Below are 27307 nucleotides of genomic sequence, written 5' to 3'. Positions count from 1 at the left end.
CACTGCACTTACTTTCCAACAGTGCAATGACTTGAACATCAATTAGGCCGGAGGTCAACAGCTGGCAGCTGATGTGTTATCATTTCCAAAGATGCTCCAAGTAAAATTAGGAGAAAGGGCAGCAGAGGACAAATGATGCGGGAAGAACAGGAGAGATTATTTGCTTATTTTTACTTGGGGTGGGGGGTGGGGTGTTCTTGACATTTTAAAGGGTTTCAAGGGATGTTTGCTCACTCTTTTAATGGCTTAAAAGGAGTCAAGGCATCTATCTTTCTCTACGTGCATTTCAGCTGGGAAATTCCCAAGAGGAGTGGGTCTGTTCTGCCCCCGAAAAGATTCCACAAACTCCAACTGATATGGAAAAATATAGGGGAGGGCATATACTCCCTATCAGTGATCCGATGGTATCAGTTTACATTTTAATGCACTCATCTGATCTTAAGCAGTATTACTTACATAGACTGATGCAGCATATATATAACTGCAGTTAGATAAACATACTTTAACTATCCCTCTATGTCTTAAGGGGCTCGCTCCTGTGACTTATAAACAGTTTTTATTTATAGTATTATTTCATCGCAAACAGTGTTTCTAAAGAAAGATACGCTCAAGGACTGTGTGTGTTTGCGTGTGTGTGTGTGTTTGTTGAGTGAGTGGGTGGAGGAATGAGAGTTATGCGAAATATAGATTTGGGAGACATAGACACACAAAGCACCCTCTAAATCATTTACACTAGCCACCGCTGAGTAGTGACAGCAGTCTGTCTGCCAAGTTGTCACATGCATGACAGCCCAGTCTGAAACATGAGGACCAAATGGACCCGGGAATCTCTGGGGGGCTGGATAGGATCTTTCTGCACCTCTGTGTGCTACACATCTGGCCTGCTGCGCTGCTGTTATGGCTGGACGTTCGGGGGGAGGGGGTGAGAGAGGTGACGGGGGAGTAAGAAATGATGTACTTTGGGGGCAAAGGTCTTGAACATCACAGAGCCGTGAAACCGTTGTGGTGTGGTGAAAATTTAATATCATATTTGGTTTATCTAGCTTCTTTTGAGGTTTCTTCATCATCATTTATGCACATAATGCATCTATGTGGCGCCTATAATCACACAGGGCTTGTCAGGCGTATGTCTGAAATAAATGTAGATTTCAAATAAATAAATTGAAATGCAGGCATTTGATCCTGCAAGGCTCATATTGAGGTAAAAAGACACATTCTTGGCATTAGGGGCGCATTACTTCATGCAGCTTTGGACTTGACATTAACGATGGTGCTGTGTGTCATCGTATCTTTTGACTGGACAGAAGTAAATGCATTCAGTCGGCCCTCTTTGTCCTTGACAGATCATTTCAAAACATTTGTATTTTTTTAGGAGTCACATGGTTGTCATACAGTATTTTATTAAATCAATATAAACCGGCTTTGCATTTCTTAAATTTTCTTTTTTTTCTGTCTAGAGTGTCTTCGGTATGTAGGCTATCAGAGGAATGAAGGTTCACCATCTGCTGATCAGCCGACATTTTTGGAGTGGAACTCAAGAGATTGCAGGTGAAAGCTCAAAGCTCAGCAGTGATTGTACCATGGAAGCCAAAGAATGCTTCTCTTGATTAAAAATAGTTTACTACTGTAGATTAAAAAGATTACATTGATTTCAATGTCAAATATAATCAGTCTGCACAGGAGCGCTTGGACGGAGAGGTGCAGTTTAGAAGGGTTGCGATCAGGGCTGATAGTGTAGAAGCTCAGCTCTTCCTGCTGAGATGATGCTGAAACAAGGCCAGTTACACATCCATGGCAACGTTCCAAAAAATGAAGATCATCTTCCATCTTTGAGTTACGTCACAGGAGGGGACTTGCAAGGAAAGAAAGGGGTGCATTGAAAAGCAGCCTTTTTATTTCTGAGAGAACTATGTAGAGTATGTTGCATCACAAACTTCCGTAAAACTACAATTCAAATGGGTAAAGTTGCTATTTCCAAATGGAAAAGTAGATGTTCAGCCTGCATTTGCTATACTTATACATCGAGCTATTCTTTACTTAAAAAGTGTTTTTTTCCTTTCAAATCCTCAAATATAGGTGTCTTGAACTCACAAAGATATTTTCCACTCCTGTGTCACTTCTCTGACTCCACAATGCAGAAAGAGCCAGCCACGTATATTTAGCTTGAAGCTAATGAAGAAATATCAGATTGTCCGATTTCGAACACTCACGTGCATCGCTCGCTCAAACTTATATAGCTCATTAATCCACAAACATTTCAGATTTGTGCAGAACCAAACTATAACTCTTCCAGTTCAGCGCTAGCGGGCTTGAGCGAGTCGGTTCTACCGAATGTACTCGCGGGTCGGCTAAATCACCTCACAGTGCCTTGATCGGCGATGACTTCAGAGGCACTGAGGCACATTTGATGCCTCTTTTACAAATGTATAAATGATCAGGTATAATTTTCAGTTGTGATAACGCCATAACAGCGAACAGTAAAACACATGTTGAAGACAAAGCATCGCAGGATGGTTCCTCCATCATTGTTAGTGGTTGACTCCCTCTTAACTCCAGTGAGCAGCTGGTGTTTCTGTGGCGGCTCATCTGATTACAGTGCATTTCCCCCTCAACCACAGCCCCACCAGGTGGTTGCCCAGCAGCCCTCGCAGACGCAAACCAACTGTGATCCTGGAGCACTTAAACATCCTCAAGGAGCTGAGGTCAGTCGGGGGCTCTTCAAACTCGCTGCAGAAATTATGGTTTTGTGAGGATTGTTTCAAAGAACACAGGAACATACAACAAAGATCAAGAACAGCTTGATTTGAAAGGGATTCCCCAGAATACGCACGTTGTTGGAGGTCCTCACAGATCCCTAACTTTGTATTGAAATATTGGTTTGTATCTGACACGCACACTCATCTTCGTTGATTGCATCATTTTTCTTAGCCACGTAAATGTGTCTGAAGCGCAAAGCACGGTTAACCCTTCGACTGTGAAAATGAAGGGCGGGTGCTCAATTTACGTATTTGCAACACCACCATTTTGGCATTTAAATCCAGCTTGTCTTTTCTTTCGAGATGATTCAAGCATGAGTTCACTAATCTGACGGGGAATATTTTTTTGACATCACTTGTAAAATGTCACCCCAGGAAAAATAAAGTTGAAGAAAAGAATCTTGACTCTCACCACCCTCTGATTAGCTACAGCTGGTGTAAATGTTTGGAGGATGGCTCGTATTTATTTTTTATTTCATACGCGTTTTCTCCCTCTTTTCATGATTAGGCCTGTGGATCCCCTTTTTCCTGGCAGGATTAGTATGTTTGCTTTGATGTGGGTCATGCCCATCTTAGTAAGTGTGTGTGTGTGTGTGTGTGTGTGTGTGTGAGTGTGTGTGTGGGCTGGCCTCTCGGTCTTTTGTGTGTGTGTGTGTGTGTGTGTGTGTGTGTGTGGGCTGGCCTCTCGGTCTTGTGTGTGTGTGTGTGTGTGTGTGTGTGTGTGTGTGTGTGTGTGTGTGTGTGTGTGTTTATTTCAGGGTTGAGGTGAAGGGGTAAATGTGATGCGTCTTTATACTCTGGCAGTGCTGAGATGTAGTGCATGACCGAGACGGCAAACCGGCAGATTCGGGAACAAATACAGCTGTAAAACACCAATCTTGGCGACTAAGTCAAACACTTCTAATCCCAGCTCGCTCATTTGTCCATATCTGTGTGTATGTGTGTGTTCCATTTTGTGACTGTGTTGTTCATTTGTCGTTTTTTTTTTTAAACAAGCTGCAGTTGGTTCTGCAGTATAGGTAGCTGCTTTCAAAAAGAAAATAAACAGGGGAAGCATTAATAATATGTCTGAGGCATACAGCTACGCTGTGCATTTCCAACATTGCCAACACCTCCATAAGAGTTCTTGACAACGGCGGTGTCATGGTCAACGTGCATGAATCGTTCAATTAACTGTTATCCATGTTGAAATTCAAGAGATAGTTGAGTGTTAAAGGTGAAATGATGATGTTAAAATCATGCCTTTGTGGTGTCCAGTTAGTTTTTAACACAACGCTAGCATTATACCTTAAATGGCTTTAAATTTAGCATTCATTCTGAAGAAGATCTTACCAAAGAAATGTGTACGTGTGCAATTTTCAGCAATAATCCAAAATCCAGCATAAAAACCCCATTGGTTTAGAGGGACCCCATGGTGTTGTGAACACCAAGGTTGGCCTACGTCATCCCCGTGGCCCCTTATTATAAATACCCATGACACCAGAGTACAATCTACATTTAAACCACATAAACATGCTGAGCAGTTCATTCATGACCTTGGTAGCTGTGGTTTGAAGAATACATTCGAATTCAAGGCTACTAGCTTTGCCACAGGCTTCAACCACATGTCATGGTCTCTCTCTCTCTCTCTCTCTCTCTCTCTCTCTCTCCATGAACAGTTTGTAATTGTTGTCATGGTGATAGAAAGCGGCAGCTGAGCTGACATTAGTCGACTGCTGCCACCATAACTTAAGAAACTCCATCTGATGAGTTAAAGAAATTCACTTCCATGATACCTTCCTTTTATTTGAATAAAAGTGTTATCTATGATAACTGAAATGGATATAATAGATAGTCACTACTGAGCTTTCCTGTGCTAATATTACAGCTCAATGAACAAAAACAAACAAACAACAAAAATTGCAGTGCAACACCCTGCAAGGAAAAAGAAACACTTTGAACCGCAATAATCTGTAATGTTTACCTATAGTGACTTCTGAACGCCTCTGTCTGAAGGCCTTGCACACCTCAGGGCACAGGCTCAAGTTTTTGTTGCTCTTGATGCAGAACAGATGAGGGTTCTTGGTTTTGTTTTTTTGTTTTTTTTTTGGGGGGGGGGGGTGTATTGGAACCCTCTGCACTGGCTACAGTAGCCTGAAGGTCAACCACTATATCCAATCACTGATCTGAACTTAAAAGGAACGTGTGTAGCTTCTTCACATGAATTGAACATATTAACAAAACAGCTTAGTGCACACGGTTTCAGTGTGGTCTAGGGGTCGCTCCATAATGTAAACACTTCAACGCGAATATCAGTGTGCGCACGTGTGTATGTGTGTGTGTGATTAGTTGATGAACAGTCACGCCCAGGGTGGTCTCTGGGTTAATATACGTCAATGTCATTTGCCCAGAACTTGGTGCTGATTGACGTGTTCATTAAATTGTTTGCAATAAGCAAAAAAAGTGGACGTGTGAAGTCAGCAGATTATTTCAAGCGGCTCTGAAAGGGCTGTTAGTCATTCAGTAGATCATGAAATGATTATAAAAGCTGCTGAAGCTATTATCATGTGGTCACATCATTTTCCTGAGAGGAATAGTTAGTCTGGTGTTGTGTCTCTCGGGTCTGTGTATTTGGGATTTGGCGCCATCATGAGGACATATCAGGAATCTCATAATGGGATCCAGTAGTGTCAGCACAGGCAGGCTGTGGGCTGCACTTCCAGTACACTTATAAAGCTGGCATACATGTGAAAATGTTGTTTATCAGGATTGCTGGAGAAAGTTTCTGGATATGACTGCTCCAACATTTGTGTGGGCTTTTACATGAGTCAACAGGTGAGCCTGCACACTAATCCCTGAGTAAGGAACAACGTCGCCAGGTTCCAGTAAAAAAGTCGCTTTACGGGAAAAATTACGCTTCATGTGGTCAATGACTAATTCTGAGATCAAAAAAATTTTTCCAACACTTTCCATGACATTTAAGAGAAAAATAGTCACGTTCTCATGTGTGCTTCGTTCTGCTAACGCTGCACGTTTCCACAACAGCAGCACACCACCATTCATGCAAGAGTGGCCCTCCCTTCAAATGCAGGAGCCTTTTTTATGGACATACAGAAGAACTATATATAACAACATTATACAACTTGTTCCCTAAATTTCATTATTTTAAGGCCATGAACTATAACGTGTTCCCTCAAATGACTTATTTTCAATTTCAGAAAAGCTGTATGTTGTGGCTATAAATTGAAATTAAATTGAAGGAACAAGTTAAGCATCATAGTTTGATATGTCAGAACAACTTAAATGCAGGGGACAGGTTCTATCTTGTGGCCTCAAAGAAACTACATTGAGGGAACAAGTTACATCTCATGACCTTCATACTTTTTTCTTGTTTTCCCTTTTTCATCTCTATCACTCCACTCCATGGCCACACCAGGGCTCCGTTCAAGTGCTTCCCTTCAGTTTGCTTCTTACGCTTTGCCACACATGCATGTATTTTCTGTGATTATACAGCAAGTGTAAATTTGTTTGATGTTTTTATTCTACATGAATATTAATTTTTTTTTTTAAATCCCTTTGACATGAAAGCAGAAGCTCTTGGCACTGAGCACCGAGAGTACAAAGCACCTATGAATGGTGCTGCTTGATTTAACTCAACATTTACACTATTTGCTTTGATATCATGATTAAACATAGATGTGTTTATAGCGTGTCTCTCTAGTCATCCAGCATCCTGAGAGTTGCAACTCATCAGAGCAAAAAGAAGAAAATTTAAAAAAAAAAACCTCTCACTTGTCTGTACATTAAAACCAACATGATGATTTATTTTTACACCACTGGCTGAGACTCGTAGTTTGGGTGCCAGAGCGGATATGTGCTTGTTGTTTAGCCATTTGAATATGTTGTTGCCTGCCTCTCAAGTACTGACACGTATGTTCTTTTACCGTAAAACATGTGGAAGTAATGTTACAAGGTCTGCGTATCCACCAGGTCCAGTAAATCAAAGTTCACTGCTGAATCATTATCATAATTAGTAGCTTAACCTGCCAAGGTGGTTTTATTTTCAGTGCTGTCTGACTATCTGTCTGATTACACAAACACTAGCAGGCCAGTTTTCTCAAAGCTTGGTGGAGGTGAGGACCATGAGCCAAGGAAGAAGCAAATCCTAATCAAAGGGCGGATATACAAATTATGTTTTTTTTTTCTCAGTGTAACTATGAAAGATGCTCTGTAACCTGCGGTAGACTCCTGTGTTAAATGAGATCATGTGTTTCAGAAGGGAAACTTCAAGAGGTTCCGTTGTGTCACCATGGCAACCTCTAACTGCTGCTCAATGCTGAGATCAGCTGATTTGGCTGCTTCACTGATGCCTGTGGTCTTTACTGAAATGCTGACCGACAATTCTGCCGGTCTCATTTCTTTTTTTAACTGTGTATGCAACACATCCTCGTGTGGAAAAAGTCCAGAATGCAGAAGTATTTTGGTTAGATATTTCTGGGATCCTTTAAAAAGTGTGAATCCTTCCCATTGCCTATCCTTTGTTTTGTTGATGTGCACCGTATCTGGTCCAGTATGAATTCAAGATACATCATGAGGACATACAGTACGTCACATTTTTTCTTACACTTGTGCTTTACATATCTGTTTTCAGTATCTGGATTTACATGAACTCCTAGCAGAGTCTAGTAGTATAAAACTCGCCCTAAAACATGAAATCTCTGGCACTCATGATTTGGGAGTATCCAGGTGGATATCATTATATTTGAATCATACCAGCATATTCAGGCATTTTTTTTTATTTTTTTTCAGATTCTCTGGGTTTTTGTGCAGTCCACTGTGCCACCAATCAAACAGTAGACTATGAAATGTTAATTTTTAGAATAATATTGTTCTGAGTATTGTCTCTGGATGAATTCCCTGTTTTCTCAGGAAATATTATATGAACCTTGGTGGATGTCTGTGCTCGACTAGTCTGAAAACTGGTGGTTATAGGAGGGTTTGGAGTGGGATTATCACATGTCTGCAGCATCACTAACCAAATAAGTTGCATGAGATTTGACTGATTTGTTGAGTAAAAACTATTATATCCTGTAAGTTAGCCACATAGGAAGTGGCAGGAAACTTCACGAAGGGAACAGATAAAAGGAGCCTGGCACCGAAACAAACCAAACACACAACTGTAAGACTTTCTAGGGCACTTCCATTAGGAAAAAAAAACATTCCCTTGTGACACTTAACACACTGTCCAAAAACTGCCATGAGGTTTCTTTTGCCTAAACAACATCCCATCTTCTCATCAATGACATGTTTAATCTTTTTCACTGCTGTGTCTTTCCACCTCTTTTCTCTGACTCTGACTGAGTGCAGAGGCCCATCAGTGTTAGTCGGCTTCAGCTTTGTTTATACTCTGAATTCATACTGGTCACCTGGTTACCTGAAGGCTGAATCACCTGCTGTAATCTCCATGTGTTTTTGAGTCTCCTATAGCGCTTTGTTTATTTTTCAGCTTCGATGGAAACATTTTTTTAATGTGACAAGATCCTCAGATTGAAATGAACATTCACTCTACAGGAGTTTTCTGGAGCTGTTATATAAAGGGAAATGTAGTTTCCGTCACACATTTTTAGCTCACATAGTTTGCTGCTGCTACTGTGGTATTTGAAATAGTTTGCTTGTGTTACGTTGTGAGTGAGTGTGTGTGTGTGTGTGTGTGTGAGTGAGTGTGTGTGTGTGAGTGAGTGTGTGTGTGTGTGTGTGTGTGTGTGTGTGTGTGTGTGAAGCAAAACGTGGCACAGTTATGCAAATCATTCTTTCCTCCAGCTCGCTCCGTCCCTCCCTCTGTCGCCGCATGTTAAAACTTACCAACAGGGGGCACTAGAGTCTCTCTCTCATATTGTCACGATGGCACCATATAGTAATGTGGAAACTCACATGAGATGTGTACAATCAAGTAGAGCAGAGAACCGAATTATAAATGGTGGAATTAACTGAATTTCTAATATTTAAAAAATATTTATTTATTATACGTGAAATCCAGGTGTCTAAGGGGGCATTTATACTATAGATGGGTGCTTGGGACTTGTAGTTTTCTCCTGGTTCTCTCAGTCTTTATCAGTGTAGATGAGACAGCATAATCCTTTCCTGTCTCTAAAGCATTTAGACTTGGGATGTACAATACTGGATTTGTTCCCAACATTCAATATGCCAATATTTTACAGTAGTTTTTGTCTTGACATTTTCTGATGTGGATATTAAAACAGTCGTTTCTACTTCAGTGATGATTAACAAAGAAAAAGTGAAAAACTGGGTATAACTACTGACCACTGGGTAGATGCCAATATTTTGAAGATTAATGACCAGTGGCTGCAGATACCAATGATGTGCTGATATGATATATTTAGACCTTTTCAAGAGACAAAACAGGACACCGAAGGCAGGCCGAGATCCAGCTGGGGTAGAGTTTAGTGCATCAAATTATAATAAGTATATTCACACCTGTGGATACAACAGTCAGGCTGATAAATCATTACAACACTGCCCGAAGAACTAACAATTTTAAAAAGTAAAAATGAATCACTGGAAGAGCATTGCTTTTTTATTGCAGTATAGATTTTGTAAAATAAATAAATAAAATAAAATAAAATAAAACAACCCACAAATTCCACAATAGCCTCTGTATAATCTTCTCCTACATGAATAAAAGTGGACCAACAACCGTGGCATGGTGCGGGGTTCCTTTAAGAAATGGAGTTTCTTGCATCCGGGGCCTACAGCAGACGGAGAGACGAGTAAAAGCCACCGATGGACTGCTGAAATTTGTACACATCACCTGCAGGATCCACAGATGGGTCGTAACCGAGAGAAGAGGAAAAATCAAGATGTGTCACTTCGTTTCAACTTCCAGGCACAAAAACTTTTTTAGAACGTGTCATGGGAAAAACGCACACTCGTCTGAAAGACCTTGGTAGAGCATCCCATCGTGTTTTTTGTTGTTGTACCGTAAAATAGATACACTGAGATTACAATAAAGCAGAATTCCTGATGTGCAGACATTGCATGATGATGAAAGCAACAAGCTGTACACAAAAAATTAACAAATAAGAGAAAAAATCAAAAGGAATAACTTCAAAAAGTATTGGGAATAATGTATGCAAGATAAAAAACTGTATGCACAGACGGTGTAATTGTGTGTTCACTGTTCGCACACAAGTGGGCTGTTGTAGCTGTTGTCATGGTGATAAGTAAGCATGCTACATTACATAATATTCATGGTGAACTAATGAAAAATTCTAAACATTTGAGATCCGACAAGGATAGTTAGCACAATGGGAGCGTAAAACCTGGCAACGAGTGATTCATTTTTCAAGAATATACGTTCTTCGTTCCGCCAGATGACTTCTAGAATGTCGTCACTTCCGGAGAGCTTTCCTCCAGGCTTCAGTGGGAACGATAGAGTCTGTTTACGAAGCCTCCGAAGAGAAGCGTTGATAGAGCCACGTTTAGTCACGCTATGTCATTAAACATTTTTAATTGAGAGCTTTATATTGTTTCCACAGGCGGGTTTTTTTCTCGACGGACACATCAGTCTCCAGTTAGCCGCGCAGGCTCCGGGATGCGCTGCTGTTAGCCTGTCGTTAGCTTACTCGCTAGATTGGAGAACAGCTCTGTTTTCACGACGGGACCAGGCACACCGGTAAGACAAGCCGGCGCTGTTTGTGAAGCGTGATTTTGCATTTTGTCTTGCTTTGGGAGTATTTCTTCACACATGTTGGAACCAGCTAGCTATGCACTGAGGGTTCTTTACAATTCAAGGTATCGTCCTCAGCAGCACATTAAGTGCAAGAAGGCCTTATAAGAAAAAAAAAAATTCTAGGCTAAAATTGCGCATTCATATCTATGAACACGATCAGGTTTTCTAATCTGAAACACCAGACTTTGATAAACAGAGAACCCATATGAGGTCTGCAAGCTAACATTTGCACCCGTACACCTGTGCTGATACACCTGTCCAGCTCCCAGCCGTATTTACGTGGAGATAAATCGACCCTCAGCCTGGTTTACACACTTTTTACGTGTTTTTTTTTTCAAGCTCTATTTCTTTTAATGGTAACTGTTACTCTGAAATCTTGTCTTATTTAGATTCTGACACTTCTGGTTTGAGTTCTGGACTCCTTTTAGTCTTGACTCATAATTTAAGTCAAGTCTAAAATCAAGAAAGAGGCTTTTTCCTGGTTTGCTAGTGTAATAAGACACTCCATGATGAAATGGCATTAAGTATGCAATGTGTTTCTTATAGTTTCTACCAGAAGCTCTGACACAGTTTCAGTGAGCTTTGTGGAGGAGTCTATTTGTGTTGAGTAATGTTGGCACAATTTATAACATCTAAAGTCAACTGAAATGTCATTCCACAGGAGTCAGACTGGGCATGGTCAAGTATGCTTTTGTAATGGAAAAGACATCCTAAGTGAGGTCAAATGCAAACAAGCTCTTTTCAAACGGCTTCTGGAAAATCCTTGCCAACAATTGACCTCACTGCCGTAAACCTGTAATTAGATGAATCACACAAGCACAGTAAGTTTTGGTTAAAAATCAAATTTTAGGAGTATTTTCAGTAAACTGGTTACTGTAAGTCCGAAGCCTAAATATCCCGACAGGTTTTCTGTTTATATATTAATCAATTGCAGGAGAGGTTTATATATCAGTTCCTTATAAGGATTTAACTGAAAAAGTCAAGAAAGGCAATCTAAAAAATGTATGAATAAACTTGCATTTTCTGCAGTGATCCCTCAAATACTTGTGACAAATATGTATATGGGAGCCAGAAAATTATAGGATTAAACAGTAAGTAACTGCTCTGCAATGTGAAAACCTGATGAGCCTCTTTCAAACAAAACCCCTCATTAATATTTGTGGGAACTTGGAAATCATTATTACTGTCCAAGCCAAAAATAGAATTTATTTCACTGCTTTTCCACTTTTGTCTTTCTTTCTCTTTTTTTGGGGGTGCAGATGTCACTATGCATATGAGTTAGTATAATTTAAGTGTGTGAATATGTGTGTCAGGCCAAATCATTGTGAGCCATTAGATAACAGACATTTTGCTGAAAGAGAGTAGATGCTGGCTAGCATGCCGTCCTGTAATTGAGCTGCAGAGTAGCCTCTTGGACAGGACAGCTCATTGTAGTGGCAGCTTTCATCGGTGTGTTGTTATTATGCCGAGTGGTAGCCTTGCTCTTTGAAAATCACCTCCACGCTTGTTTATAGCAATTATATTCCCATCTATCTAATGATTTGGCTGTTTTGACGACACTCTGGTCTCTCCTCTTCAAAGCAGCATTTAGGCCATACTTTTTTCCATCCCTATGTTTCCTCCCCACCATGTTTACCTAGTTACTGCCGTCTTTACCGTGCTCTGTTTTTCTCACGCAGTGCATGATGACCGACAGCATTATGAGTAAAGCTGCCACAATGGAGATTCCTATCAACAGTAATGGCGACACAGGGACGCTACCAGAAGATGACAGCCTCGAACAGGTGGGCCACAGCTACCGTGTCAGGTTACTGTTTACACTGTGTCATTAACAAGATCACACACCCTGTGTTCTTGTTGTTGTTACTAGCCTATTTAAAGCTATTTTACAAGGGAACAAATATGCAACCTCTTCATTCTTCCAGTCCTAAACTGACAACTGTTAATTTACATATGCAAAACTAATGCCAATTTCCCCACTGACGGATGAATTATATCTCATTATCTTAAACTGGCAAATCGAAGATGGTGTAAGGAGACGAGAGGTCTTTATTTTTGTATTCATTCACACGTCAGGCATCCTCTATTGTTTCCCACGAAAGAATAGCTGTGATGCTTCAAATGCACGAGGAGTTGGTCTGTTTCCTGCTACACCTGCTCTGTCAGTGCTGCATTTAGTAGCTGTATATCCTTAGGAGTTTGAAACGTGATGATCTTGTTCTACTGTTTAGATTCTCAGTGTTCATCGGTGTAAATCGAGCATTCTAACTACAAGTTCCCAACGACCATGACACAATGAAGTAGTAGTTTTAATCCCGTTTTAGCATTCTTTTGTTTGCAATGTTCTGTGATGCTACCGCCAATTAATATGCATGGGTGACGGCGTTGTTGCATCAAGAGGAAAAAATGGATCAGCCACGCAAAAATGGAGCTGTGTCATACAGGAGTCTGCAGACTATCAGTGCTGCAGCCCCAGTTGATTACAGTGAAACCCAATATTCATCTGTTGTCTGTCAGGGCAATTACTTAGTTAATCACACTTACTTTGTTGCTTTTTACAGTTGTTTCATGGTATAGACATGATAATTTCATTTGGACATTGTATTTGTTTCAGACAGTATGAGTTATATTATGACTGCTATCAATTGAAGTGGTTGGTGGAGGCTTTTGCTACAAGGTAGTAATTCTGCTTCAGCTTGAAAAGACCCATTAGTTTGTTATTATGAAATTGTCAGTGATGCATGTTTGTCCAAATGAAGAACCTATTTTAACTGTTTTTGTTGGAGATTGTGCTTGCTCATGAAATCTTAAGAGACCTTCCTAGTTTTTGTTTTAAAGAATTCCCTTATCTATTTGGTATTGACAGTATGATTATGTGTATTCTTAGCTTTCACAATATTAGCAAACAGCGCTGCCCTTTGTTTTACGCCTTTCACATGGTAGAACCACTCTGCAGTAAAATGCATTTTTCAATTCTGGTCCGATTGTGTGTCATTTCTATGTTGCTGTGTTCAGCTCTTGTTGGGATCTTGAATATTGTTCTCTACATGGGTTGAACTGTTCGTTTCACACCGCAGCCACAAAGTCCCTGTGTTGCTCCTCTTGTCTCTCTGCAACTGAGGAAAAAGATTCCACTGGGAAATCAGGTGCTGGGATCAAGCGGTTTCCTTGGAAACCAGTTGTTCCCATTAAGAGATCACATCAGGTGCTTGTTTGGTACTTGTGTTTTTGTCATTTGTGTAATGTTAAAAACACTTTGCTATGAAATGTGCTATATATAAAATTGGCCTCGGGGTAGCAGACACTTCTCTTGTGTATTGTGTAGGTTTTGAATAGAAAGGCTGAACTCTCAGGTGTAGTTGTTGCTCCTCAGTTGGGGACTGTTCACTTGCAGAGTGATGATGTTGAAGGTGATAAGACACTTTTTCAATTGAGCAGCAACATTTTCTTCCATTTGCAAGGGAGTTATTTGTCAGTTACAATGACATGAGCGGAGTTTAAGAATCAGGAAGGTTGAACCAGTTGCATTCCAACAAGGACACACCTTGTTGGGCAAACAGACTGGAGATCCTGGAGGATATGCAGACAGTTATTTGCTAACCAAACCATGTGTGGTTCCACTCAAGTAGTTAAGAGGAATCCTGCCTTTTCAACAAGATTCCAGCATATAGTGTTGCTCCTTTAGTGTGGTATGTTCATGAATTCTTCATCCAAAAAGTGTATTTTGCCTTTCAAGTACTCACATATGGGTGCGAATAAACATATTTTTTCTGTCCTGCATCGCTTCATTGAGACTTCAGAAAAATTCAGCCACATATATTTTGCTTAAAGCTAAGGGTGACTCAAGTTTAACTATAGCTGCAGCAGTAAAACAACTTTAAACTGCCCAAAAAAGTTTGGTTTACAAGCTCTTAAGTACATCCTCTGGTATTATCAACATCTACTTTATTTAGCCGTATGTTGAGTTATCCACAAATAGTTTATTTTGAGCTAAATACAACTAACTTGCGTTACCATGAGCAAGCGCAGACGAGTAAGGGAGGGTTGTTGCGGTTGATTACACTTTCTGGTCATTCTTGGCTCAAATCAAAGTGTTTGTGGATTACTGGGCATATGGCTGGATTAAGAAGATGTACATTATTCTTATGATGCACTTATGTGTTTGTAAATAGATGTTTTTGGACGCCATCAGTTTAAAGTTAAATATTTATGTCTGGGCCTTTCTGCATCTTGGACTCTCAAAGAAGTGAGTGTGCAGAAAACATCTTTATGAGCTCAAGACACATATTTATGAGGACTAGAGAGTACCCCTTTATGCTGCACTGTTTGGTGCTGGGTATGAACCAGTTGTCATAGCAACTCTGTAATTAGTGTGAAACTGGCTTTGCTTTTTCCTTGGGTGAAAGTGCACTGAAATCAGATTGATATCTGCTGTGGAACACTCGGTTTGAAGCTGCAGTAGTCTGGTCTGTGTTGCTCATGAATGTTGAGATGATTGGCAGAGTATGGAAATGACCGTGTGTGTGTGTGTGTGTGTGTGTGTGTGTGTGGGAGAGAGAGAGGGAGAGAGAGAGAGAGAGAGAGAGAGAGAGAGTTAACTGCAACAACAGCTTGACTGGCAGCTTATTTGACATTGACAAAGATGGATTTGACTGCCAGCAGCATCCTGGCAGAAACATCAAATGTGTCACACAATGATTCACTAGTGTCTACACATAGATTCAATAGCCTTTTAAGATGCTCATACTGTGATACACAAGTTGTCATAGGTTAAACTTGTATTATTAATTAGAGGATATCCTAATAGTATTGTCAGAATTGCAAAGCTGCTTCATTAAAATGGAAAATAGTGGCTTGTGGTAGGGAGGAGTAAGCGATTAGCTATCCCTCCATGACATCTGTTGATAATGGTCAAATCATTCTCATTATTAAGGTCACTTTTATAGATATAATTTGTAGGAATTTGTGTCCCATCTAGTACTTAAAATGTTCTAGTGTGTCACTGCAGCGTAACAGCGCAGTGATCTAATCAGCCACCTTCAGCAAAGACAAAGGTGCACCGCGCCGCGACGGTTTGGATTACTTAGGGTGTTATGCATACATGCTGCAAGGTCATTGGAAGAGGGCCTGGTCTAGTGAACCGTCTGAGAAACCCTTAGTTAAGTTGACCACTGTGAGAGGGATTCCAGAGATGGGCGTAGCACAAGTGTGTTGCGTACCCACCGATGGATATGACAGTGTAACAGACAACCATCATCATGCTTAGTGTTCATACTGCCATTGCCAACAAGCCTGGCTCTTTGGTTTTGCCAATTTAGGAAACTCATTTTGGCTGCGAGTATTTATGACCTCAGTCTGTCCGTCACTATCCAGAGCTTGTGATAAAAGGTGAGATTTGACATTAAATGACCCGCTAATATTCTCTCATGCTCAGGAAGTTAGCATTTCAATAAGGGCGGGCACCCCAAATTTCTGTCAGTGCGTTGCCCCTTAAGATGTGTGGAATATTAGACACTAACTTGTTATAAACATTGTACCTGTTAAATGTCTGTTAATTCCCCTGTTCATTTTTTTACAGCATCGGATTCCGTATTGTCTTTGTCTTATCAGTGATGGAATAATATCATAGTATCGATAATGTTTTTAATTATAAACACACCAATAAAACATGTTGTGAAGGTAGACTGGGCATCCCATGTGTAACTGAGAGCTGCTGTGATATCAGACATCACTGCACCCCGTCCGTCCTACACGATCGCCCTCAGTCCACAACTGTGATTCCTTTTACATCATTCTATCTCGTTTCATGAGTTCAGTCATGAATTTTTTTTCTTTGTGTCTCTTTTGTCTTTTCTTTTTTCGTTGTTGTTGTTTGTCTGTCGATTTTTTTCCCCCTCCTCCATCTCTGTGCAGGCTGCAAAGCTGCAGTGGAGCTTAGATGAGAGGGTAGGGAGCTCCAGAGGCACCAGGGTGAGCAGGCCATTTGTGCATTTGTGTGTCTCATGTTTATGTGGGTGTGTAGTACTGTCCAGTGATTCGACTTTTATACCCCATTAATTCGCCTTGCATCACTACATTGGGTTATTTCACTGAATGTCAGATCTAATATTTGTGGTAAATGTGGTTCTAGCTGGAGACGGATCTCTTTAAAATGTTGGAGTGCGCGTTATCCGTGTTGACTCTGTGCATGTTAACCTGGCTGATATCAGTGTGACTCATTGTTTAACAAACCATAGCCGTATGCCACTCATCATCATGTCATACTAATGCTGTAATGTCGACGTGATTGGCTTAACTGGCTGTTTTTAAAATAAGAAGTTATGCTCTGGCAAGAAAACAACGACCATACATTTCTACAACTAGGAAAATTTATTTCATACACCTCTCCCTCTGAAAATTAGGTTTGACCTCTAACTACACAAATCACGACATAGTTTTACTTCCTGTTGATGGTATCAGACTTTGTTTATAAAAGGGAAACAGCCCCTCCTCAGAATTCCTCTATAGTCTCCTTATCACTGCCTCACCGTTGAGCTCGCAGCTCCAGGTTGCAGGGAGTGAGCTATATTTTGCCTGCTGTTGCATTTTATGAGGGGCAATATGTGTCTTTGCCCAGTAGTTAGCGTTCAGTTTTATGCTCATGGCACAGACCTGTTTGTCTTAGTGAGCTGGGAAAGTGAGAAATCTTTTCAGACCATAAAATTAAACTAGTGTTAAGTCAAGGAAAACACACCAGACGGATCATGAGGCTCGTACCAAAGTTCCCCTCGTGATGCCGTGAGTGTTTATTTTGGAAATAGACTGTCGAAGTCTCGAGTTGTCAGCATCTTGCAGCTCACGAAGGGATTAAACTCACGTCCTGGTTGGGCTAATTATTGGCGGTGTGTTTTCTTTGCTTCACAGATGAGTGTGTGTACTGACTAACCTTCCTAATGTAGCAGTATTTGTCCCCCTCTAGTGATTAAACCTTTAACCTACATTGTCTGTATATAGCGCTCTTGTCCTAATCTCCTGTCCACGTAACCCCCACCCAACCCCACTGACTATGTAACATCCTTCCCTTTGTTCCCTCTCCTTGTTTATTCAACCATGTGAACTTTGCAGGATCTACAGCAGGTGATGGTATCGGGTCCCAATCTCAATGAGACTAGCATTGTGTCTGGGGGTTATGGAGGAACAGCGGAGGGGATCATCCCCACCAACTCAATCAAAGGTAGGGTCCTGTTTTAGTCTGGCTCACTCCGCTCGTGCCACGCTGTCACTCTTTCATTTTGACTCAGTTCTCTGCTGTTTGGTTTTCCTCAACCTGCTGACATTCTTCCCATGAGATCATGCAATCATCCATCGGTGGTAAATGGTGGTCAGGTTTCACTCGTCCTTCGTTTGCTTGCCTGTGCTGTACCTTAAAGATTGTGGAGTGTATTATTAACTTCATTGCTTTTGAAGTCTACACCACATGTTCTCTGTACAAATTTTGACTAAACTACTTAACTGACTTAACTGTTAAAGAAAATAACCCCAAAAGATAGATACCAATATTGGGGAATAGAAATTTTTTTTTTAAAAATCCAATAACCAGTTAATTAATTATTTGTTTTTCCACTGGAGTGCAGCACACCCTACTGGTCAAACAATGCAAGGACATTTGCAACTTTGCCTGCGCCAAAATAAGTGTTCACATTATCTAATAGTGACTGATCAATTGCTCATATCAGCTTGTATTGGCTGGTAGATTAAACAGCCCCAGCTGACACTGACCTGTATGAGGTTGTTTCATGTTGTTTGTCATGTTGTTTCATGTGTTTCAAGCGCCAAACTTGACAGAAATCTCATGTTTTCAACCTTGTAGTCTCAGCCAGTATAGAGAGCCAACAGGGGGATGAACATAATTTTGCATGTCAGGAGAGTAAGCGCAGCAGTTTAAGGGGAATATGTCTCTTTAGCACCTGTATTGGTACTAATGTATCATTGTCATACTCTCTCTCTCTCTCTCTCTCTCTCTCTCTCTCTCTCTCTCTCTCGCTCTCTCTCTCTCTCTCAGGCCCCGCTGTGTGCTACAATGCAAACTTTAACAAAAGGATCCCAGTAACAGGATTAGGTGGCTCCTTAGACCTTTTTTCTTCGAAATAGTGGAGAGCCAATTTCCAAAATTTGATGCAATAATTGTTGGAGAAGTTACCTAACATATAACATCCACTTTGTAAAGAAAATATTGTCAAACAGTAACTTTGTCTGCTCTGTGGAAACCTTTGAAAGTAGACATAATTAGATTTTCATTTGTAAACAGTTGCGCTGAATGTGATGGATATCTCATTTTGGAAAAACGCTCTTTATCCTTCCTGATTATATTTAGACATCAGGGAACCAGCTTCTCTTTCCTCGTCTTTATCTAATTTTCTTTTTTCAGGGGAGAGAAGAGTTCACACGTTTCTGTCTGCTACCTTTTCTTGGACAGATTGTGGCTTTGTTCTATTCACTGCATCTTTTTCACCTGTCTTTATTCCTCATTCAGGGTGGTTTGTCTTGGGGTTTTGATGACATTTGTTTTTCCAGACTGTATGGATCTCTAAAATAGGGTTGAACAGTTTAGGTTTAATCAAACTCACAATTTCACCTTCTGCAGTTTTAGATTGTTTCGGATGTCAACTGCCATTTTAAATTACATAGAGTTGTTGAACCTAGATATCATATTCCAGAGATTTTGTTTGATAAAGATGCACAAAAATCACCTTTTTAATGGTTTTGTAATGAAAATGAATAAAAATGAACATTCCCTCTAATATAGGAAATCACATTTTATAACTGCAGTATCGGTCGAAGTGCAGGTAGAAGTTTTTATCAAAATACAGGTTCTACTTTAAAAGCAACCAGCATCATGTTGATCACTAAGTTTATATTTTATTGAGACCTTACATATCTTTGGTTAAAGTAAATTATTAATGGAAGTATTTTAAGTGGATTCATTGCACTGCTTTTTACCATCCGCGTGCCCCCGTCGTCATCATCACTCATTTGTCTGCATTGTTCACAGCCTTTTCATCTCATCTGTCTTTATCCTCCACCACCTCCACATCTTCCTCCTCTTCCCGGTTGAAATATTCCATCTGCTCTGTATCTCCCTGCTCCTCACCAAACTCTCCTCCCATGTTATCAATCAATTTTTTAGCACCTTTTTTTATATATATATCTCAATATTGGCCCTCTATGATGGCAACAATGACTTTAAATCCTGATAATAAACATAATTTTGTCCACAAAAAAATATGCTCCCACACCAATATTCATCCTGACCCCTACCTCCACCCGCACCCCTCCCTCACAACCACCCACCCGTGTCACAGACCTGCGTTCGAAGGCCAGGCGAGGTAGCGTCCCACTAAGCAGCTCTGTCATCCACCACATAGAATCACATGAACACCAAGGTACTCAGAAAGAAAGGGAACTTTTAAACTCGGGCTGAAACGATTCCTCGAGTAACTTGACTTGAGATTATGAACTGTACTTTGTTTTGCATGTAGGGGTGGACATTGAAATTTGATATTAAACGGCTGACTTATTCAAGACCAGAGCATTGATAAGCTTCAGTTTAAGTTTTGATATAATTTATTATCACACGGCTGCAGCGTCTCTCCTCTCTGTCAATGCAGTTCCTCCATACACTTGCATGCAGTTCACACACACACACACACACACACACACACACACACACACACACACACACACACACACACACACAGGAGGTCAGTGCATTTCTCTCACCCTGTCTGTGCCTGATCTGGTGACTTTCTTCATCAGTAGGATGTTTTATAAAGTCACCCCCAAACCCAACTCGCGTTTATTTGTATTTTCCTTGTATAAATTCACCCACGATTCAGTTTTCACAGCAGAAAGCTGCATGTGGAGGAGACTTGTTGTTAATGACAGAGTTTATTAAAACAGTGGAAACTACTGTGACAGTGAATGACATCGACAGCAACCGGGTGTACTTATAAGATTAAACAACTACACATTGTATTTGGTTGATTCTTTTAGTTAAAAAAAAAAACACAAAAATCTCGGGAGAGTTGTGCAAATCAAGAGTTACTTTCTAGACAGACCGAGAAAGATGCACATCTCCAAAAATAGAAAATCATGTCGTGGTGCCTGTTTTTTAATGTAGCAGGCCGCCAAAAATAAAACACTATTTACTGAGCTGTAGAGTCACAGAAACACTGGTCACTGACCTGTTGTAATGGAAAAAGTATTCAGATCCTTTACTTCAGTAAAAGCATTAAGAGCACAATATAAAAATACCTAATTACAATTAAAAATCTTGCATGCAATTGCTCCTTTTTTTGAAAAATCAACATTTTTATTGCTTTTGTTGTACTTAAATGGCTCCCTTATAGGTGTTTTTTGATTACTAAACACGCAAACTCATAAGAGGAGAAAAAGTGGCTTGTTGGTGAACCAATCCCCTGTTGGACCCTGTTTGTACTTCAATAAAAAGTAAAGTAAAAACAGTAAAAGTTTACAGTCAAAGTAAAGTTACTTAAGTTAGTACTTTGAAGTTAGCATTTCATTCTTGTCCATTTAAGAGACTTATCTTATTTTCTCTTTTGTTTATTACCAATCAAAAAATGGCAGAATGTGCAATACTTCTTCTCCGATTACTCGATTAATCGCCAGAGTAATCGGTAGATTACTCGGTTACTGAAAGAATCGCTAGTTGCAGCCCTACTTTAGCACCCAACAGGCTCTACTTTGCTTCACTCAGCAGTCATCCACATACCCTGCTATCTGTTTTTGTTTGTCACCGCACTTTGCAGATAATTTGGTATCAACAAAAATACTATTGTAAGAATCAGTATTTCTGCTTTTTCCTCTTTGATTCATTCTTTGGTTTTTCCACCTGTAGCTTGGTAATTATCCCTCCGTCTCCTTTGCACGGTCAAACGGTGTGGATTTGACCTTCGCTGGGGTTCTCCTTGTCTGCCTCCCTTGTTTGTTGTTTACCTTCTTCACTTATTTCTACATTTGTCTCTCAGGTTCCAACATGCACCACAGCAGCAGCAGCTCGTCAATGACTGCAGAGGAGGCGACCCGGGGGGTGGCCGTGGAAAAACTAGAAACAGTGAAGAAGTGGGGTCTCAACACTTACAAGGTATCTGAGGTTTTACTGTATAATGGCAAATAATCAGTAAAACTACGTGTAGATGGTAATGTAATGACAAAGAGCTACTTGCAAGTTTCCTGCACGGTCTTAAACTGGTCTCAACGTCTTGAATTTGACCTAAAGTAGTTTTAATTAGTTTTTTTTAGGTCTTAAACCTCTAGTGCCGAACATATTGTTAAATTCAGAGACCTAAGCAGTACGGCCTCCAACAATATGTGTAGGAATAAATCAAATACCTCTTTATTTCTTTTATTTTTGCTGTGCTATAGGTCTGAAACTTAATTCAATATGGTCTTAAAGTCTTAAACTTATCTAGTTGAAACTTGCGGGAACCCTGTACTCTGTGATTTTGTTTTAGCGTGTGCCTGAAAATGTCGCTGCCTGTTTTCTTCATTTTAGTGTACAAAGCAAATGCTCTCTGAGCGTTTCGGCCGTGGTTCCAGGACTGTGGACCTCGAGCTTGAAGCTCAGATTGAAGTACTGAGAGACACAAAACGGAAATATGAGAACGTGCTGCGACTGGCCAGAGCACTGACCAACCACTTCTACAACATGGTGCAGACACAGCATGCACTGGGCGACACCTTCGCTGACCTCAGTCAGAAATCTCCGGAACTTCGTGTGAGGCCTCAAAATCAATTCTTGGAGATTTAAACAAGATTATATTTTAAGGGAAATCAGCCCATTCATGTACTGTGGGTAGTAATGCATTATTTGCTTTTACAGGATGAGTTTGGCTACAATGCAGAGACTCAAAAGTTGTTGTGTAAGAACGGGGAGACTCTGCTTGGCGCCATTAACTTCTTTGTCTCCAGCATCAACACACTGGTTAACAAGACCATGGAGGACACCCTGATGACAATCAAGATGTATGAAAACGCCAGGTACAAACCGTGTGTTAATCATAGTTTTCAACTAAAAGACTGAACAACGAAATACGAGCGCAGGAACATCAGTATCATCAGTATCATCATGCTAGTGTGGTTGAATGGATTCATGTTTGGCCATTAGAGGGAGCTGCACTTCTGGGTCAGATGCGTCATCAACAAACTGCCATTGTAGCTCCTTCAGCTGTGTGTCCTCAAAAGTTCTTCCTCTGCCTCCCCTTTCTCTCTTCCTCATTTCCTCAAAAGCTGACACAGTGAAGAAACTGACGTTGCGCCACCACACTTTCATTTCAAATAATATAGCATTATTACTCTTCTTTTGTTTCTACATTGTCGATGCATCGTATCTAAATACACACCGAAGAATAAGGTCCATCTCTCTAAGCTATAGTTAGTATTAAACTCCAAAAATGCATAAATGAAAGTATGTAAATAAAACTCTTCCCTCTGTCCGAGTCTTTGAAGTATACAGTCTTTAAAAAAAAGCCTCTGTATTTTGTGTGTTAATAGATTGGAATTTGATGCATACCGGTCAGACCTGGAGGAGCTGAGTTTGGGTCCAAGAGACGCTGTAGCCATGGCCCGCATAGACGCTGCACAGCAACAGTACCAAATCCATAAGGACAAGTATGAACGCCTCCGTTCCGACGTCACCATTAAACTCAAGTTCCTGGAAGAGAACAAGGTCAGTTAACAGGGCTCCATCATCGTCATCGTCATCCATCATCATCGTCTTCATCATCAGCCTCCTATACACTCTAAACTACTTTGTTTGTCTCTCAGGTGAAGGTGATGCATAAGCAGCTCCTCCTCTTCCATAATGCCATCTCAGCCTACTTCGCCGGCAACCAGCAGCAGCTGGAGCAGACGCTGAAGCAGTTCAACATAAAGTTGAGGCCTCCAGGGGCCGATAAACCCTCCTGGTTAGAGGAGCAGTGAGAGGACCTCCTGCAACTCCCCCTTTTTTGACCACCTTTACCTGTTGTTGAAACCCCCCAACGTACAGAGGACGGCTACAGAGAAAGCATGTAGATAACTGGAAAAGAGGAAGAGCTGAGCGTGCAGCTGGAGGATGATGGGACAGATGAGGCAGGGCTGGACGGACGAATCGCAGGGTATTACTACTTGATAGAAGGAAACCAAGAGGCCAGTTTCATGAACAGTCAGGGGGCTTTTAGTGCCTCTTCCCCAACTACTTTTTTTCACTCTAATCCTCTTTGTGCTTTGATCCCAGATAAACTGTTCACCTACCCCGCCCAGCCCCCCCCCCCCCCCGCCCCCACCTCCATGTTTACCTCGAGTACCCCCTTCAACACTTCTTCCCTGCGTGACCTTGTGTTAGACATTTTTGTGGCCATTGGACTCCTGCAGTGCTCAAAGTCAAATTGACACCACACAACATGTAACAATGAGAGGAGGCAAACACTACAACAAATCAAAACTTTAGACACTATCACTGTCCTTGTGTGCCTCGTTACACATGAATATATAAATAGATATATATAGATATAGATATATATATATGTGTGTATATGAGCTGATGTATAAATGACGTTGTGGTCGGGAAGAATGAAGCTCTAAAAAATGCATATGAAGGAGATTTGATTGGTACACTGGAAGGCATGTCTAGACATTTCAAATCAATGTATATATCAAATTAAGTGCTGTTTCACTTTTAAAAATTAGAACTCATTTTGTAGCTTAATATAGTTTACCCCCAAATCTTTTCAGTTGTTGTCAGCTGTTTGTCCTGTGCACTACAGAAAAGGACAAGATGAGATTTAAGAAACGTGCGCTGGCGTTTTAGACTGCAAGTTACTGCAGTTTCAGTCTTTGCTTGTCTGAATTGTTACAGATTTGGGTTGTAAAACTGCAAATTCTTGACACTGTAATGATCGTGTAATGAACACTGCCAGTTTCCCAAAGTCAACAGAAGGTTTGGGTCTTTACTTTTTTATTTGATTAATCCAAAGAGTAGTGCTTGTTGAATTTAGGACCGTTGCTCCATGTTCACCCTCAAAGCAAACACCAGAGGACTGAAATATGTTGGTCCTCATCGGGGGACCCAAGCCTGAGCAGGCGGGAGCCCACAGGTGTCAATCATCACATCCATTTCATTTCCATTGAGAGGGTCAAAATGGAAATTTAAATTTCTCACAATCCCAAGTAGCAAATTTGATCCACTTGAAACTTTGCACGTAGACTTTATGGACACCCCTAATGAAAAAAGGTTATTAAAGAGTTTTGATCCTGCCAAAAACTATTAAAAACAAGTCATCGCTATGAAGGAACAACTTCCTGTGTATCGCAGTGAAAACAGGAAGTGTTGTTACTCGTTAACACTAAACTTGTCAGAAGTGTATCTTAGGCAGAAGTTCCCACATTATATGTATGAATGATATAAAAAAAAACAAATGTTCATGTTGTCGTATCAACCACCCCGAATGTTTCGACAAACTCAAAAAAAATCTGTAAATCTACTTAAAAAAAAAAAAAAAAAAGCTTACCAGGTTTTTATGTCCAATGTTCACAGAACTGTAACATGTTTCGGCAACAATCAGCCACACCAACAGTTAATCATGCCTCACTGAGCCTCTGTCCAAAATTTGGCATTCATCATCCACTAGGTGGCGGTATTTCACAAAAATCGCTATAAATATGCAAAACCCTCTTTTACCTGAGTCTCCCATTTAACCTGCAGGTTTGACTTGCATCCTGTCCACAGGCTGCTGGGTGTGACTCCCATGGGTGAACCCCCCTCATACCTGCTATCTTCCTAAATTTAACACCATCAGGATGTAAAGACAATTCTTCAGTTCTTAAAAAGCAGAATATATTTTCTCGCGCTGAAGATGATCAATCTGACTAATTCAAATAAAATCTTTATTAGTCTCTCAACGGTAACACTACAGATTCATCACTGTCTGTTGCATAACCGTAAACAATCAACAGTCAGGATAAGATATTACCACTATCATGGGCATGGTACTACATACATAATGTATTATTATGTATCGCTGTATTTATTGTCTACAAATTTATATTTTAATCCAGCAGAATCAGCTGATTTGGGCAGATCTCTGAACACAAACAGGAAATGACGTCCCAGGCTAACCAGTAGTGTAGTGACGACTCCCCAAATGAAGTTTCCTAGTATCAAACTGCTGTGATGGAGGATAATCCAGTATAAATGTCTGTTGATCCGCTGAGCTCACGAGCCTTTACAGGAGAGGGAGACCACGATGAAACCCTCCATCTGTTAGTGTTCCTCAGCTTTGTGTCTCCTCTGTGTTTACATGTCAGGCAGATTCGTGTGAATGTGCTGATGCTCTGCTCTCAGCCTCCTGTGCACCAGCTTGCATGGACTGGTACCCGTGTAACGCCACGCTTAACGGTTTTTAGTCTTTCAAATCCAAAATACGTTTTGTGTTTAAAGGTGTGAGTAATGGAAAAAAAAACTGAGGAAAATGACTCATTACCGAAATAAGTGTACCAGCTTGTTTTGAGCGCCGAGGTCCCGATGAAGGCCGCGTGTGTGTCGAAACACATGAGCGACAAGTTCTGACAAAATCCTTTAAATTGCTTTTTCCTCTTCTGGATTTATTTTTCTGGATTTTCTTCCTCTGTGAGAAAGTGGATTTGATTTTTAAATTCTTAACTGAGTCAAATGGGTGAATTTGATCTAAAAGACCCTAAATATTTCAGGTTCAAGCTCGCGGTTCGTTTGACCACCACAGCAATAGCGGGACCCCCTCTTCCGAACCTTCTCCTGCTCCCCTTCACCAATAATGGATGGCAATAGGATTTTTTCTTTAATTTATTTGTCGTTTTTCAGAGGGGGGGGGGGGGCTCTGTAGATTGAAAATTTGTAAATTGAATTGAAAAGTCACTGTTCCAAGCGGTTGTTCGTCTGTTGCCAAGAGAGAACTAAGATTTATAACATAGATATTTTATTTGTGTACAATCTATTTTCTAGGCTGAGCTGGTGTGTTGTGCTGTATGAATGGTGTTTAAGGTGTCTTGTGTGATTCTCTGCCTTCATCCTCACTCAGACCTCAACAACACCCCCCCCCCCCCAACCTGCCCCACCCTGACCCCACCCTAAGGGAACAAGATTAAAAAGTACACATTTTCAAATGGTGTGGCTGCGTTTTCTGTGTGCACTGGGATTTTTTGTTTCTTTGAATCACACCAGAGGTTTAACGTTTTCGTCGGAGCACATAGAGCCTTTTTAATCAGCCTCTTGTGAAAGATGCAACGGCAGCACAAGCGTCTCAACTGACAGACAAACCGGCAAAACTGCATTTAAAGTGCTATCTTTTTAACCACAAATTTAATTGGCTAAAAACTGAGGAGTGCTACTTGTACCCTCAAAGCTTTTCTTCTTGGTGGATCACCTTTTTTTTAAATCCTATTTCCCTCATGTAACTATTCGATTATTGAGATGATGGAATCAGACAACGCTTCATATGTTTCTGCAGCAGTTTCTCACATGGGCTGTCCCGAATTCCTGTAGAGGTCTTTTTTTCATTTCAATTCAACTTTCAAACCCGGAAAAAACAGGGAATATTTTTTTCTTCTTCTAAATAGATAAATCCAATTTGTAAAAGTCATTTAAATATGCTTCATAAATACCTGCATACATTTCTGTAGGCTATGCAGTTCACTTTAGATCAACGGAGTAAATCCCTTTTGATGAAGACTTCTTAACGTATCCGTGCTCTATTAAACCATGTAGCTGCTTATTCATCTTTAATTTAAGTTTTGCTGTCAAATTTGA

General features: G+C 40.6%; 1 protein-coding gene across 4 annotated transcripts; it reads left to right on the top strand.

The window, feature by feature from the left end:
• The first annotated feature begins 10149 nt into the window (after positions 1–10149).
• arfip2b (ADP-ribosylation factor interacting protein 2b) lies at positions 10150–26649 on the top strand. 4 transcript variants are annotated; one of them, XM_086226339.1, is made up of 10 exons: positions 10150–10428; positions 12165–12269; positions 16399–16455; positions 17590–17698; positions 18527–18583; positions 21513–21628; positions 22040–22261; positions 22367–22524; positions 23038–23212; positions 23311–26649. In XM_086226339.1, exons 2-10 carry the CDS (start codon positions 12168–12170, stop codon positions 23464–23466), a joined length of 1152 nt encoding a protein of 383 aa, XP_086082465.1. In that variant the 5' UTR covers positions 10150–10428; positions 12165–12167; the 3' UTR covers positions 23467–26649. The 4 variants fall into 4 exon arrangements, with proteins under 4 accessions (XP_086082465.1, XP_086082468.1, XP_086082467.1 ...); XM_086226342.1 differs by lacking the exon at positions 16399–16455; XM_086226341.1 differs by lacking the exon at positions 18527–18583.
• The last annotated feature ends 658 nt before the right edge of the window (positions 26650–27307 follow it).

The sequence above is a fragment of the Aulostomus chinensis genome, chromosome 15 (genome assembly GCF_037954235.1).
Source record: "Aulostomus chinensis isolate RoL2024-O1b breed Wild chromosome 15, RoL_Achi_v1.0, whole genome shotgun sequence".
NCBI classification, from domain to species: domain Eukaryota; kingdom Metazoa; phylum Chordata; class Actinopteri; order Syngnathiformes; family Aulostomidae; genus Aulostomus; species Aulostomus chinensis.
The sequence above is the reverse complement of the archived record's forward strand: the minus strand, read 5'-3'. Positions and strand labels throughout refer to the sequence as shown.

Excerpts from the sequence above, each read along its gene's own strand:
- arfip2b (XM_086226339.1), top strand. The coding sequence starts at position 12,168 with ATGATGACCGACAGCATTATGAGTAAAGCTGCCACAATGGAGATTCCT. Across the intron at positions 21,629-22,039 it reads GGGGTCTCAACACTTACAAG|TGTACAAAGCAAATGCTCTC; the intron begins GTATCTGAGGTT and ends TCTTCATTTTAG. Across the intron at positions 23,213-23,310 it reads AGTTCCTGGAAGAGAACAAG|GTGAAGGTGATGCATAAGCA; the intron begins GTCAGTTAACAG and ends TTTGTCTCTCAG.